Source organism: Mauremys mutica, chromosome 4, assembly GCF_020497125.1.
Source record: "Mauremys mutica isolate MM-2020 ecotype Southern chromosome 4, ASM2049712v1, whole genome shotgun sequence".
In the NCBI taxonomy this organism is placed as follows: Eukaryota; Metazoa; Chordata; order Testudines; family Geoemydidae; genus Mauremys; species Mauremys mutica.
The window spans coordinates 4,733,060-4,747,934 of record NC_059075.1 but is presented as its reverse complement, the minus strand read 5'-3'; the positions used below and the strand labels follow the sequence as shown (position 1 = coordinate 4,747,934).

Here is a 14,875-nt window from a genome sequence, read left to right as displayed (position 1 = left end):
ACTGTACACTCTTTTATCACACCATTCAAAGCCTCTTGTAGTACATGGTTTCAAACACAACCGCAGAGGTCTTCGCTTCTCAACAGGCAGTTCCTTGAATGAAAGTTCTACCCCATTAATAACCGTCACATGGAAGGAAAGCTTCATACAAGAGAGCAGTTTCTCTGTAGGGAGTCTTGATGGGTTTGGAATGAGCAAGCTAGGTTTCATGCAATATGTAATAACTGTGCCTAGGGCTGGCTCTGAAAGTAAGACCTATTAGACAGTCCTTTTAATAGTGATATGTAGATTTCTCGTGTGTTTCTGGAATAGGAGCTTTTCAGGGTTTCTTCTCTTTATTGGTCTAAAAGGAGCATAACAATGACACACAGCTTTTAAGAGTTTTCTCTAAAACTGTGCTTATCTACCACCAAATATCTTCCCCTTTCATATTCCGATTTTTCTGATCTAGAGAGCCACTCAGAAAGTTCTGGCTAGACTAGGACAGAAACCAGATTTTCTTTTCCTGGGAAATTCTACAATTTCATTTTTTTTTTCATTCCAAGAGGGAATAAAAACCAAAAGATTTTAAATTTTTGTGCAAAAACAACCCACAACCTATAAAAATAAATATTTTTGTTTTGATTTTGACCATTGTAAATTGTTTTAATGTTTTAGATAAAAACAATTCATTTGATTTCTAAAAATCATTTTGAAACAAAACATCAAAACATTCCATTCTGATAATGTCAGAACGGGATGTAGTCAAATAAAATTTTGTCAAAATCAACCCATTTTTTTCAGAAAGTATTTATTTTGAAAAAAAATAATTCTGTTTTACAATTAGAAAACCAGCGAAAGGCAAGTACAAATTTAAGACATATCAGTTTTTACATATTTTTTATTCCATTAGAGTCAAAAGTCTGACAAAGTGCTAAATTGCAAATCTAAATAGCTTTTAAATAGCATTTCAGATCAGGGCATGTAAAAATTACAGGCATCTGCTAACTGGAGGAGTAAACTAACTTAACAGGTAGATGGAAAAGACAAGGATAGGACTGCTCACTTTGTTTCCTGGAGGCAACAACCTGGTGAGAATTGTACCAAATTATCTCATGTCCCCTAAGCCACTGCAAAGGAAGAGGGTGCTGAGTTTTGTACCAGGGTATAGTCCCTATTCTGTTCTGTTCAGGTCCTTATACCATGCTTCTCACTGTAGTCCTGGCACCCTGCAAGGAGGCTCACCCTCTGGGACTACAAAAATCAAGGTAGTAGGTTTTTCAGACAATCTAATCTTCATCCTATTACCTATCCATGTCCAACTTTTTGTCTCTTCTCTGAGTTCATGGACCAATAACTGGTGTACGTCTCCATCACTCTGGAGGGCCCCTATTCTCCATTGCAATCCACCCTTGGTATGTCACGTGAAAGAATAATTCCTGTTGTGTCTCCTCCTCTCCTTTAAAGAACACTGTAGCTGTCTGCAAAATTAAGTTTTATCTCCGCTATTGGACATCGACTATAAAACATTACAATACAGTACTCTGGATGTTACTTTTTTTAATTAATGTCCCCATTGATGGTTATCCACCTCTAATCTCATGGACACGTGGTAGATTTGCCATATTGTAAACCTTTTGGGGATGTGTTATCATTATTTGCCATACTTATGTTGTTTTCATAGCTTACCTTCTCTAATAATCTGTCTCCTATAGATCCTCCTGCGGTGGAACCAGCATTTCTGGAGATTCGACAGGGCCAGGGTCGAAGCATCACTATGAGTTGCCGGGTGCTGAGAGCGTATCCAACTCGGGTTCTGACGTATGAGTGGAGACTGGGCAACAAGTTGCTGCGGACTGGTCAGTTTGATGCTCACGATTCTACGGAGTACATAGTGAGCAGCCTTTCCAGGGACAGTTATGGGATTTACAATTGTAACATCATCAATGAAGCCGGGGCGGGCCGATGCAGCTTCCTCGTTACAGGTAAGCTTTCCAAGGTGCCGGCAATCAGTTTTCCTGCAAAATGGTGTTTTCTACCAGAGAGAATGAGAAGAAAAGCATTTTGAGTATCCATGCATGTCCTACAGTAATACCACTGCTGCTCCAGTGGGTTTATTTTTAATATAAGATTTGCATCTCTGGTAACACACTTTAGGCGACTTAATGCCTAATGCTTGAATTAAAGCAAGATTGGTAATGAAATAGGTTATTAAGCATGTTTCATTGGTGCAAGGACAAAAATTGCTGCCACTGGTCTTAAGATACAAATCAAATATCCTTCATTATGTCTGCAGACGGTTGTGGTTGAGATTGTGACACAAGGCATTGCTGGGAGAGCAAACAGATGACAAACTTTACAATCAACCCTGACTTTCTCATTGGCTTAAGATAGGTTAAAAGACCAAAAGTCACGATTCAAGAAACTCTTGTACAGTGAGGGTGGAAATCTGGATCTCTCATTAAAAGACATACAGAGAGAGTTTATGATTCAGCAATGCAGTACCACAAAGTCAGGTGTGATTTACGGTCTCAGCTTTAGTCTAACCGTATCACATAATTAATGTACTAAACTTAAAATTGAGTTTATAACATGTCTTTAATATTCAGCCTCAATGGTAGGATGGGGCTGTAAAGCATTTATCAGAAATACAAGTCTTGGTTCTTTTTCAGTTGGAATTGTGTTGCCATTGTAAGTATTCGTCCTCTTCGAGGGCCTGATCCCCATATGACCTCATGGCCTAGTTCATGTTGGCAGTTAGCACTATGCCTGGCAGTAAATACTTACAGGATTGTGCCCATAATGAAGTGATCATTGCATATTGTTGTTAAACCTGCCTCGCAAATCTTAAAAATAAAGAAGTGATGAAGAATTTATCTCCAAATTCAGCCCCCTTAGTCAACAGATGTGGAATATGGTGGTAGAAGAAATCAAGACCAAGAAGACTGCAAAGCGTTTAAAGAAATTTTGTTTTTTTTCTTTTAACAAGTGCTGCCTGGCATCTTTTTCTTAGTGTTGGCACCATGGATCTCAACATGCCATGCAAACATGACTAGGTGAATATATCAATGAATGATGTCTGTGGTCCTTGGTAAAATTTAATCAAGCTTTAGGTTGGCCTGTCTATTTTGATCCTAAATGAAGGCAGTTGTTACCAGCGACCCTATGTTTTTGCAATGACTGTGGTTCCCAAGCATTGGTGTTTAATCCACAGGGCGGCTTGGAAGGAAACGCGAGAAAAAGTCCATTTCCTCGAATGAGTCAATGAAATCCAATTTATTGTTCATCACTCTTTGGACCCAGGACTGTGGCAAGCTATTCTAAGGCAATTATTTTGCTGAGATTGGGGTAATCTGTGTAGCCTCGGTGTGATTTATTACTGTGACAAAACAAGGAACCTAACTGAAATTAGTAATGAAATAGTTTTATGATGTACTCAATCCCCATCCCACCGTGTGCCACATCACTTTTTTATCTGTACCATTATGTGTGTTTAGCTCTTATTTTCCTGTTTTTAGTAACACTATAACCTCTTCTGATGTGACCTCTATGCTTTTCTCAGTCTTTCAGGTTAAAGCCTGCATGTTCATGGTTGGTAAATATGCCTTTTAGAGGTGTGCGGTCAAAACCCTACTCTCACGTTAAGAGACAAATTGCAGCCAAGGGGACATATTCTGCTTCTAGATCTGAACAAGGCACATGAAGGATTGGAGAGAAAGGAAGTGGGGAAAGGGTTGAAGAAATGACTGATCCCGATAGATTTTTTTACAGAGCGTGAATACAGAGAAATTAGCTCACATCTTACAGCAAAACCCCATTGTTTTTTAAACTACTGCAGGAATCTGACAGCAGCAGGGTGCTTTTCTCTCAGAGTCAGCTTGAACAATGATAAATCAGATGGGTCTATTTCTATTCTATTTTATTTTTAAATTCTCATGCGGTAACACAATGCCGCAATGTTTGAGTTGCAAAGACTGCAGAGGAAAATGCATGCACTTAGGGGAAAAAAACTTACGGAATTAAAAACGTATGTGGAAATATTCATATTGGTCTTAGAATTTGTAAAATTCAGTTTTACTAAATTTATATTTTTGAGCCAAATTTGAGAAAAAACAAACAAAAAAAAACAAATGATATGGACAACAAAAAAATAATTACTCCAGTTTCACCAGTCTGAGTCAAATATGACCTCAGTGTCCTTAGAAAAATCACAAATCATGTGCAAAATGAAGATAAATTTTAACATTCACAAATGAAAATATTCTATATTTATCTCAAAGTCTGACATCACTCATCGTAAGTGAAGATCAATGGAAAGCAATTTTCAGGCATTATGTGGTGCAATTAAGATTCAGCAGAGACTGAAAGAAAATTGACAAAATGCTTGAATGCAGAAAAATGACATGAATATTGCTGACTGTATATGAGCCCTCATGCATGTGGAAGAACTGTTTGAATGCTCAGTTATAAAGTGTAATCAGCAGATGAGAATTACTGCATGTGGCACCGTGGAACATGTGTGGGATGAGGTAAATGGCAGACTTCTTGATGTAAGGCCATATTCAGAAGACTTTGTTCAACTCTCATTAAATTCAGTAGGAGATATTTTTCTGTGTGTACAAGATCTCCGGAACTGTGTCCTAAGACTCAGTTCCTGACTACAGTGTCTGGCCTAGATAGCCAGGTTGAGCATTAGACAAATGCACTGGAGGTGTCACGACAAGGACACCTTCCCTTCCACTGTCCTAAGGCTGCTGAGATGCTCCAGAACCCAGTGGCAGGAGAAGATTCCAGAAGGGACCATTGTGATCATCAGGCATAGCACAGGCCAGAGAACTCCCCCACCAAAAAATTCCTAGAGCAAATCTTTGCAAGAAACATCTAGTCGTGATTTTAAAATTGCCAGTAATACAGAATCCACCACAGCCCTCTTTAAATTATTTCAATGGTTAATTACGCTCATTGTTACAAATGTACACCTTATTTGCATTCTGAATTTGCTAGCTTCAACTTCCAGTCACTAGATTGTGTTACACCTTTAATTGCTAGATTGAAGAGCCCATTGTCAAATATTTGTTCCTCATGTAGGGACTGTGATCAAACCACCCCTTAACTTCCTTTTTGTTAAGGTAAATAGATTGACCTCCTTGAGTCTATCACTATAAGATGTTTTCTAATCCTTTCGTCATTCTCATGGCTCTTCTCCAAACCCTCTCTAATTTATCAGCATCCTTCCTAAAACGGCTAACACGAGAAGTGGGCACAGTATTCCAGCAGCAGTAACACCAGTGCCAAGTACAGAGATAATAGAAACTTCATCTACCTACTCAAGATTCCCCTGTTTATACATCCAAGGGTCGCATTAGCCCTTTGGGCTGCAGTGTTGCACTGGAAGCTCATGTTCAGTTAATTATCCACCTTGACCCACAAATCGTTTTCAGAGTCATTCTTCCCAGGATAGAGTCCCCCATCCAGTAAGTGCGGGTTTCATTCTTTGTTCCAAGATGTTTACATTTGCCCATATTAAAACGTATGTGGTTTGCTTGTGCCCAGCTTACCAAGAAATCCAAATTGCTTTGTAGCAGTGATCTGTTCTCTTCATTATTTATCACTCCCCCAATTTTTGTGTCATCTACAAACTTTATCAGTGATGATTTTATATTCTGATCCACGTCATTGATAAAAATGTTCAAGATTCACAAGGCCTTACACACATCACCTTTCCCCATGTGGCAGAAATGTGAGGGGGGGGGATCTGTAAAGTAGCCCTACCTATCGCTTAAGCTCTCCCACCCCTTCATTTCCACGCAGGTGGTGGGTGGGAAGTGGGACCCAATGCTGCACAGATTGCACACCACCTGCGGGCCTCCCCACATCCAGCTGCTTCTGTGCACAGTGGTAGTGTATGAATTCCACTTCAAAGACACCTCCCACAGGCAGACGGGGGGAGCTGAAATTCATTAGTCAATCAAATAGTTCCATGATGGCAAATGGACTGTTGTTATAACTGTACATTTGTAGGACTAGCACTGAAATATGGAGTATTATTAGCACTACAGGTTCTGCTGCCTGTGCTCAAGGTTACCTGACACTTCACATTATAAGACCCTGTTTTAGTTGCTTATAGCTTTGCCAAACTTTAACCATTTGGACTGAAATTTTCCATGTTGGGTGTCTGCGTCAGGCTGAATTATTTGGGAAATTTTCAGCAAGAACAGTTGTTGTCACTTGCAAGCATAAAGTTAGGGGAAATGATGTCAGTTTTATACATTACAAAATACTTAAAACTATTTTGTTGAGCAACTCTAGCAAGTCCATGCATTGTAGCAGGCACTTGAAACTGAGCCACAGGGTCGCCCTGGTGTCAGGGATGTACCGTTTGCTATCCCTATGAAAATCTATCCACATTTGTGCATGTTGCAAGTCTGTGAAAATGTGAGTTGCACATGCTCAGTACAGACCTGTTTTAATTGGCAGCTAAATTCTCCAAAGATTCTGTCAGTACGGAGCATGCTCTGGTGCCCAGCAGGAATGTTCCTGCAGTGTATCCTCCTGACAGTCAGGGGCTGCTATTGTGCAATGCTTATGACCTGAGAACAGGAAGACTCTCTCTCCTGTGCTATCACTGCTCCCGCTCTGGGAACTAGGTAGCATAGAGGAGGAGGAGGCTTCCTGACTGCAGCGCAGATGGGTGCGGAGCCCTGGGGATGACACCATCGATGCTGTGCATTAAATGAAGCAGGGGTCCTGTGGAAAAAATAGCATGGGGTCATGTACTTAAAGGCTGTATCATAATGCATGTGCACAAGGTGGGCTGAATTAAGGTTGCACAGGCAACCTTAATTCTGGTGGTTCCTTACTTTTGTGTGTTTGACTTTCAACCTTAACGTTCATTTAGTTAATGTAGGGTTTTGTATGTAGTGTATTATCAAATGAGCATAAAGGAGATAATGTTCTGCAATAATCCCGTTCACACATAATTTCCTTGTAATGTGGATAGAAAAGCCTGGGTCCATGGATAGTTGCCTTTAAAAATAAATATGAGAGCTAGTTGATTTTTTTTTAATAAAATCTGATTTTATAGAAAATTATTACGCTGCCATCCTTCCATTCTTTACTGACTGCATCTCTCGTATCAGCCATTCCATGATTTTGCCCAGGATTAATTCCAAATGAATTGGTCTACAGTTACATGGATCATTCCATTCACCTTTTTTAAAATATTGGCAAAACGTTAGTTTCTGCCAGTCCTCTGGAACTTCCCCAGTGTTCCAAGATGTATTAAAAATTTACCTCTGTGGTTCAGAGTGCTTCTTGGTCAAGTCTTTAAAAAATATTAGGCTTTGGAAGTTTAAAAATATCATCTCAGAGTCGAACTGAGTTCTTTTCTTCTTGGGGCTGTTTGGTAACCTACTAGTCCCTGTGTGTGTTATAAGTTCCCCTCCATGCATCGGCACAGAGAATATCAGTTGTTTGAGCCCCCAGCTATAGAGCCTTGGCTCTTTAGTTCAAGCTGCTGCAGCTCATGCTTTTAGCTTTGGAAGTGCCTTGTTAAGTCCCTGATGTGTCAGCCAAGAGGCAGCCATTTGCCCAACTGATAATGGTTTTGCAGGCCTACTTCAGCCCTTAGAAATAGCTGTACGAACTTATAATCTTCAAAATATGCCCTCAGCGATACCTGTTCAACCCTCTTCCTTCAATGGACATGTGTAGATGCAACTGAGTGGGACGTAATATACAATTCTGTCAATGCTGCACAAAAAGGAATAGAATCAGACTCAGTTCCTCTTAGCTGTATTGGCTCTGCAGGGAGGGCAGGAGATAGATAGCAGCAGCAAAAACGTACTGTCATTTCTAAATTAAAGAAACATGACTAAATACACACAGGGGGCAGAGCTGTTGGGTAACTAGGGAGCATTTTTTTTAATCTAGTTACTTTTCAGAGTCGGATTCCACTTTAAGCAATCAGTGTATCCCTTCCGTTCTGCGTGGGAATTCCAAGCCCGTTTCATGCCTTTCTTCCTTTGGTCTAAGAAAGCAGGTCATTAAGGGGTCTGGACTCATCACATTTTACCCTTGTGCTTATATATCTGTACAGCACCCTGCACCTGCACTGTGCAGTATGAACTTGAAATGGCATCAGAGTTATAGTGCTGTATTTGATAAAACCCTCTATACGCTTCACTCCTGTGACATGCGTTTGGAGTTGTATGTTTCTAATGGAGTTATTAGCCGAGTTAAACCTATTCTAGCTCTTGATTTTTTTCTAGCTCGTGTTATCTCAGATTGTGTGATACATTTAGAGTAGAGTCTTGCTAGGGAAACATGAAATATATGTTGTTTGCAGCAAAACCAGAGCGTTCACTTCCCAAGTCTTTTCTAACAAATTTTCAAAAGACCACATGAGGCAACAAGGAAAATCGCAGATTTTAGAAAGCTTATTTGACAGCGTCAGGATTTGTTTCAGGATTTAGGAATGTGCTTGAGCAAATGATCCCAAACGGATGTCAGAGAGCATTTATCTTCCTAGGGTAGCGTGGAGCATTCTGCCAGCGGGATCATCAGGAACCCAGCTCACATTCGATGCAAGTAACTCAGCTAAATGCTACGTGAATTAGACGTTGACTGCATGGAATGTGTAATGGTAGCTCCAGTGTCTAATGTTGCCGAGAAAGCTCTTGTGAAGACTATCAAAGAGAGTGGGGCTAAGAGAAGTAAGAAGGGAAAGAATGGATGAAGAATGGAGAGGGGCCTGGTAAAAGAGGAGAGAAGTAAAACCAGGGAAGAGGCAGGAGTGGAGGAGGATAAAATGAAGCTAATTGAGGCATCACAGAATGAAAGGCCCAACAGGGGAAAGGTGAATTACTTGACCTAAAGAACACTGAAATTGGCATTAACCTTTGCTCTTAAAACATCGGCCTTTTATTTTTGCCATTGATGAGACGTCATTTCACGTGATAGACTACAGCAGCTCAACTGGGTAGATAGCCAGATCTGTCGGAGTCGCTCTTTGCTATAGGCCTTTTGGCTGCAAAGTGTTTAGGGCCAGATAATGATATGCTTACATTGAGTAGTCCCTGGGACAGCTCTAGGAAGAATTATTATTCAGTCTGAGCAAGGGTATTTGAATCTGTCCCTCAATAATTAAAACATGTCTGGTTCCTGTTAATTCATCCCAGTCTTCCTCAGTGGTTCCCTTCGGGTATCGAGGGCACATTTCTGGCAATCTGTGTCTGTTGAATGTGGTCGGAGTTAAGATCTCTCATTAGCAAACTGAAAGTAGGAAAGGCAGAATAAGGCACAGACTCTTCCTGTTTGCAGTGCTTTTGATTGACTCATAGACCAGTAGCTCTAAAGTGACAAAAGATAAACGGATGAGCTGAAATCAGTGTGGAAAAACTAACCAGACTTTTTTTTTACTTCATTAGTGTATAAAGAGCTAATTAAAGGGACTACTTAGACGTAGCCCATTAGCTCAGTATTTCAGAAACATAAAATATTCTCTGTTTGCCTGATCCCTGTTTGAAAGGACACGTCAACTTGAAATCTGTTCAGTCTCAAAAATAGAGCAAAAACTAGTTTCAAGTACTACATCCTCCCCCAATTCCCCCAGCTCATTTTAATGGATTGGCAGTTACATTTTCCTATTTCAAAAACATGCTTTTCTCTTTCCTGCTGATGTGTTGGAACTTGCTTGTAAAGATATGGGGAAACTGACTAAATATCTGATTTATATGGGGGAAACAATGAAAATGTCTAAACACAAAGTGCAATTAAAAAAACCTGATTTTTTTCTCTAATCTCTTTCCATTCTAATCATCTTAAATGTTACTTATAATAACAGTAGTTAAAAAATTTTTGAGGCGGAAGTGTCGTTTTTAAACTGATGGTGTCTCTGTAATCTGAAGGAGATTAAGACACCATCATAGGTATGTTACATTTTGGCATGAACAGCAACTCTGATGATGGATGATCCTTTAGCTTGCCAATGTGTGAAAAGTAGGTTCTTTGGATGAACTGCAGGCATTCCTGAAGATATTGGTACTGTTCTTGGTGCTCCGTGCCTCAATTTCTCTTACATAAATGTCCCATAGTCAGTGACCCTTCACTGAATTTTCTGATGTGTTTTAAGAAATGTAACAATTTTTCTCCCAAACTTGTAATTGTCAGTTTTCCTAGGATGTAATTCAGTTCCACTGAAGTCAGTGGCAAAACTCATTACTTCAGCAGATCCGAGGTGTGACCTAGTCTGTTGGCTCCGGTGTTTTCTGAGTGATATCTGTCATAGTTCGGCATATGTTAATTGCTAGAATTTTGGTTTTGTGTCAGTAGTTTCTAACATTTGTCGTGAGGATCTGTTCTCTTCTATGTAGGTTCTTATACCATAATCATTCCTATACTATCTGAGTGCCTTCCAATAATGCATTGAGCGAAGTGAGTAACATCTGTTAGCTGGTTGCCATTAACATTAATCTAAAGAGTCTTTCTTTGGCGTTTCTGTTTGTTTTTTCTCATTTTATCTTGAAGCCCAAATTGTCTCTGCAAATGGTAGCCTCAAGGGCCATTATTACAATTCATTGTGAAGATTCTGCAAAGTAGGTCTCTGTTGCAGGGATCCTGTGCCAATCTTATGATGCTTTGTGCTGTGTTCTGAGTGAATTCAATCAGGGTTTTTAGCATTCCCTCTTCCCGGAGGTATTTGTTAGCTGTTTTATCATCTTGGTGCAGCTTAACTCACATTTAATGTCAGAACAATCCAAATGTTTCATCACAGTGAAGACATGAAAAGACAAATGACTTTAAAGAACTTCTGCAAATGTATATCCCACAGATCACTCAGGATTCACTTTTTAAATAGACTGTTCACATTTTAAGATGTTTGAAATGAATCTAAAAAAGTTCCTGTGCTCTAATGTGAATCTGTGGTGTTTTGGTCTTCTAAGGATCTCGTTTTTGCTTCCAAGAAAATCTATCATCTGTCTCATCCTGTCTGAATCTTAGTCAAATGACTTGTTTTCTTAATTAGTGTCTGACAGACTATTTTTAAATCTGTATTAACTCATTTTGTAACAGTTATCCACAAAAGTCTAAATGCTCAGAGAACCTGTAGCTAGCCCATCATTCAGGTATTTTTCTTAAAATAAAGTGGTCCTTTAACTCTCATCTGGTGTCTAGGTTGCTCATAATTTCACGAGTGCATTGTTACGGGTCACTTCTGATCGACTACTTGCATTGGATCTTGGTGAAGTAACCCACTTACTGCTTTCAGATATTATTTCATCTACCTTATGATTAGCTGTGACATTTGCTTGAACTGTTAAGATACTGCTTGTAGTTTGGCCCCAGGTTCATTCACTGACTGCATTCTTATCTCTCAAGACATACTCGGATAGTTTGCTTTAATGGACAATTTTCTCACAGTTCTCCTTTTGAAATCTGCCATACTGCAGGGTTGAGTCCAAAGTCCGATTCCTTTTGCTCTTTATCTTCTTCTCTTCAGTCATATTACTGAGAGCCTTGGATTGAATTTTCATCTCCTTGCTGCTGATTTACAGATTTACAGCTTGAGCAGAGATGGTATCTCATTGACTTCTGTTTTTGAAATTTGCTTTTAAGCCATACAAAAGTGGAGGAGGAGGAGTTTTCCTTTTTACATCTCAGTGCCGGTAAGACCAGCCGTCTCATTTTCAAAGGTGCTGATCACGTGCAGAGCCTGCTGACTTAAGTGGGACTTGTGAACACTCCGCATTTCTGAAAAATCAGGCCACCAATGTACGACTGGAACATCAGCTGCTTCTCTGACTGGATGTCTATGTCTCCTGAGTGGTAGCCCACTGAAAGCTTTATTTTTAAATCAACTTGGGGATGGATTTGGGCTATTTTACATACTCTCACAAAAAGGACTAGTTAAATGGCTGATTGGAGTCAGATTTATATACTGTACGTAGGGTGTCATTGCTTAACTGTGTCACGGTTTAGACTGAGATCCCACGGAAATTCTTGCTTTAGGTTTTCATACACTTTGTGTATGTCAGTTCCCATCCAATAAGCTATGTTTAATAAGTATAGTATAGTAATGGCAAAAGTCTCTGTCCTGCCACCTCTGCAGTAGAGGAGACCCCCCAGCTATGGTAGAACTTTGTCATCTTATTTGTAGTAGATAGAATTCTACTCCATGAGGGCTTCTTCTGCACTGCTGTGGAGAAGGGAATTGTCCTCGAAGATCCTGAGGGGAATCAATATCACTAACAAGAGGTGTGAATTAATTTTGTTACTAAACAATAGCGAGCTCTCTTATGCCAATATACATGCCACTCCCCCTTTGTTTCTTTTATTTCTTAAATTCCTTATCACACTAGAGTGAACATACACAAAAAAATGTGTGTCTTTGACGTGCATGCCAGCGTACTAACAGAAATCCTGGATCTATTTACTGCCGGGAGAATTCTGTGCCAAAAAAATTAAAAATTCTGCATGCAATGTTTTGAAATGCTTCATATTTTATTCGTCAAAATAATACAATATAATCATGCCTGTTTCAATAATTTTGGTAATTTATTTCAAAACACCTGTCAACAAGTATGTCTGTAATAGTACAGACAACAAAAAAGATTCAGGAAATGTTTTCGACAAATAGATCCCTTACTAGACATAGGAATACAGGACTTTGAGTAATAATTCATTTAAACTACAATACAGAAATGTATTTCCTGCATCCCTCAGAAGCAGTGCAAAGGCTTGAGGGAGACAGGGGTAATGGAGGAGCTGAGGGACAGGGAAGTAATTGCTGGCAAGGAGCCTGGGAGTGAACCTGGAACATTATTGGGTCTGAGTGGGAGAAGTATGGCAGAGGTTTTTATTGGGGGGAGGAAGGATTGTTAGGGAGTTGGGGAGTTCCCCTATCCAGACCCTGGCAGACCCCAGCCTTTCCCATCTGCCCGTGTCCCTTTCCTCTTCCCATCCCCATGTGTCCCTGCACCCCAATCAGCCACCCCCATCTCCATGTTGCCCTGCACCACCACCCCGCCCCTCATCCGCATATGCCCCTGCACCCCCCTGTTCCCATGTGTCCCAGCCCCCGCTCCTATTCAGACCCCACCCCATTCTGTCGTCCCCCCCACTAGCCCTTCTGAACCCCAGTCTATGTGACCCTCGAGCACCCCTCTGTCGCCCCCCCATCCTGTGCCTCCTCACCTGGCCTCGCAGGCAGGGTGCTGTCAGGAACGCAGCCCATCCTCATCCCTACCAGCTGCTGGTGAGCCAGCTGCCCTCCGTTCTGGCACCACAGCAGCCCCTGGTGGGCAAAAGGTGTAACTGCAGTGTCTCTGGCAGAACGTACTTTTTGAAGAGTAAAAATCCACAGGGGACATGAATTCTGCACGTGCGCAGTGGTGCAGAATTCCCCCAGGAGTAATCTACTGAAGAGTGAACACTTCAGCGATCTAATCATGTTGCAAAAATGAAAAGACCATTGAAAACAGTCTGGTGTCTGAAGCTTGGGAGATTCTGAAATGGAGGTAGACTTACAGCTCCAGAGGACCCCAGGGCCAGACTGTGCCCAGCACCTCAAACTGTGGCCAGGCAGCTCAGCTCAAATTCAGACACCTTAAATAAGGGCCAGATTTAATGTTCTCCACACCCACCATCTCCCAACATGAGATTTCTGGCTGGATTTTCAGAAGAGCTCCATGTCCAGCGTGGTAACCTCTATTGACAGTCTGACTGCTTAATCTGATGCCTAAAAGAGAGATGAGCTTGTTTGAAAATCTGACTCCAATTTTGGGTGCTTATCTTTTCTGAAAATTCCAACCATAAATTGTATTACAAAAGGTATCTCCTGGTAAAAAACAAACAAACCCTGTACTGACTGTTCTGGAGAAAATAGTGTTTCAGCAAATCTACAGAATCTAACTGTTGTCTGGGGAGTAGAGCTGAGCGAAACTAATACTTTTCTCTTCATGAGTATTCACGTGTTACACTTGAGATTTTCCCAAGAGTCTGCAAATTTGATCCATTTCCACTGCCAAAAACAGCTGGCAGTTTTAGTTGTGGTGCAGTTCATACCATAAGTAAAATGCCTCATTATTGTTGTTTTGTTTTTGTGTGAGTGCTTGTGATGTGTTAGGCACTTTCCATGTGCAGAAAAAGGAATGGTACCTGCCTTGAGGAGCTCGCAGTCTGGAGATGGACAGACAGAGAGAAGTCAGGGAAGGAGAACAGAAAAAGATTTTCTAAACATATCAACTAGATCCACTATAGGCAGCACAGCAGAAGTGAGGTTTTAAGAGGGATTTAAACGTGAAAACAAGGGCTTTGCTGTTGAGTTCAGAACAATCAAATCATGAAAAAGAGGGCATGGTATTAAAAAAAATTGTGAAGTTCATAGAAAATCTCATCATGTTCGCCTCAAAATATCATCTTTACTGCTGAGAAATAGGATTTTTCCCATCCAGAATTCACTTTTTTTTTTTTTTGAAGAAACCAGCTACATAAGTTGAGGCTACCCCAGAAAATGGGTTCCATGTTCTTTAAAACATGATTATTTTCCCCTACTACCAATGTTGCAGTCAGTGAAAATAATATTATGTAGCTGTTCTGGAAAGGACCCTCTGGATAGTCTCAATATATGTGGGAAGGACTGTGGGGCTTACTGGAGTGAATTTTGCTCCTTGGCATTGTGCATTCCTATTTAAGAGGGACAATCTACAAAGGCTAATGAATGTGAACTGCTAATATGGCTTTCCTGTATACTAAGGGCAAGGCCATGGTGAAATCAGTGATTATTCCCCCACCCCCACCATTAACTACATCCTATGTCAGCATGTGAATATGTTTAATGCATCTTCCATTGTGGTTTGATCATCTCTAGTCTTCTCATTGGTAAGATCCTTCTGGA

The 14,875-nt window shown here is 40.5% G+C and overlaps 1 protein-coding gene across 4 annotated transcripts in view; it reads left to right on the top strand.

Annotated features, from left to right (window-relative positions):
• MDGA2 (MAM domain containing glycosylphosphatidylinositol anchor 2) overlaps positions 1-14,875 on the top strand; it is a 633,934-nt gene that overhangs the window by 482,381 nt on the left and 136,678 nt on the right. For all 4 annotated transcript variants that reach the window (XM_045015357.1, XM_045015355.1, XM_045015354.1 and 1 more), the window contains exon 9: positions 1,695-1,964. In XM_045015357.1, coding sequence (XP_044871292.1) covers positions 1,695-1,964 — 270 coding nt within the window. The remainder of the gene's footprint in view (positions 1-1,694; positions 1,965-14,875) is intronic.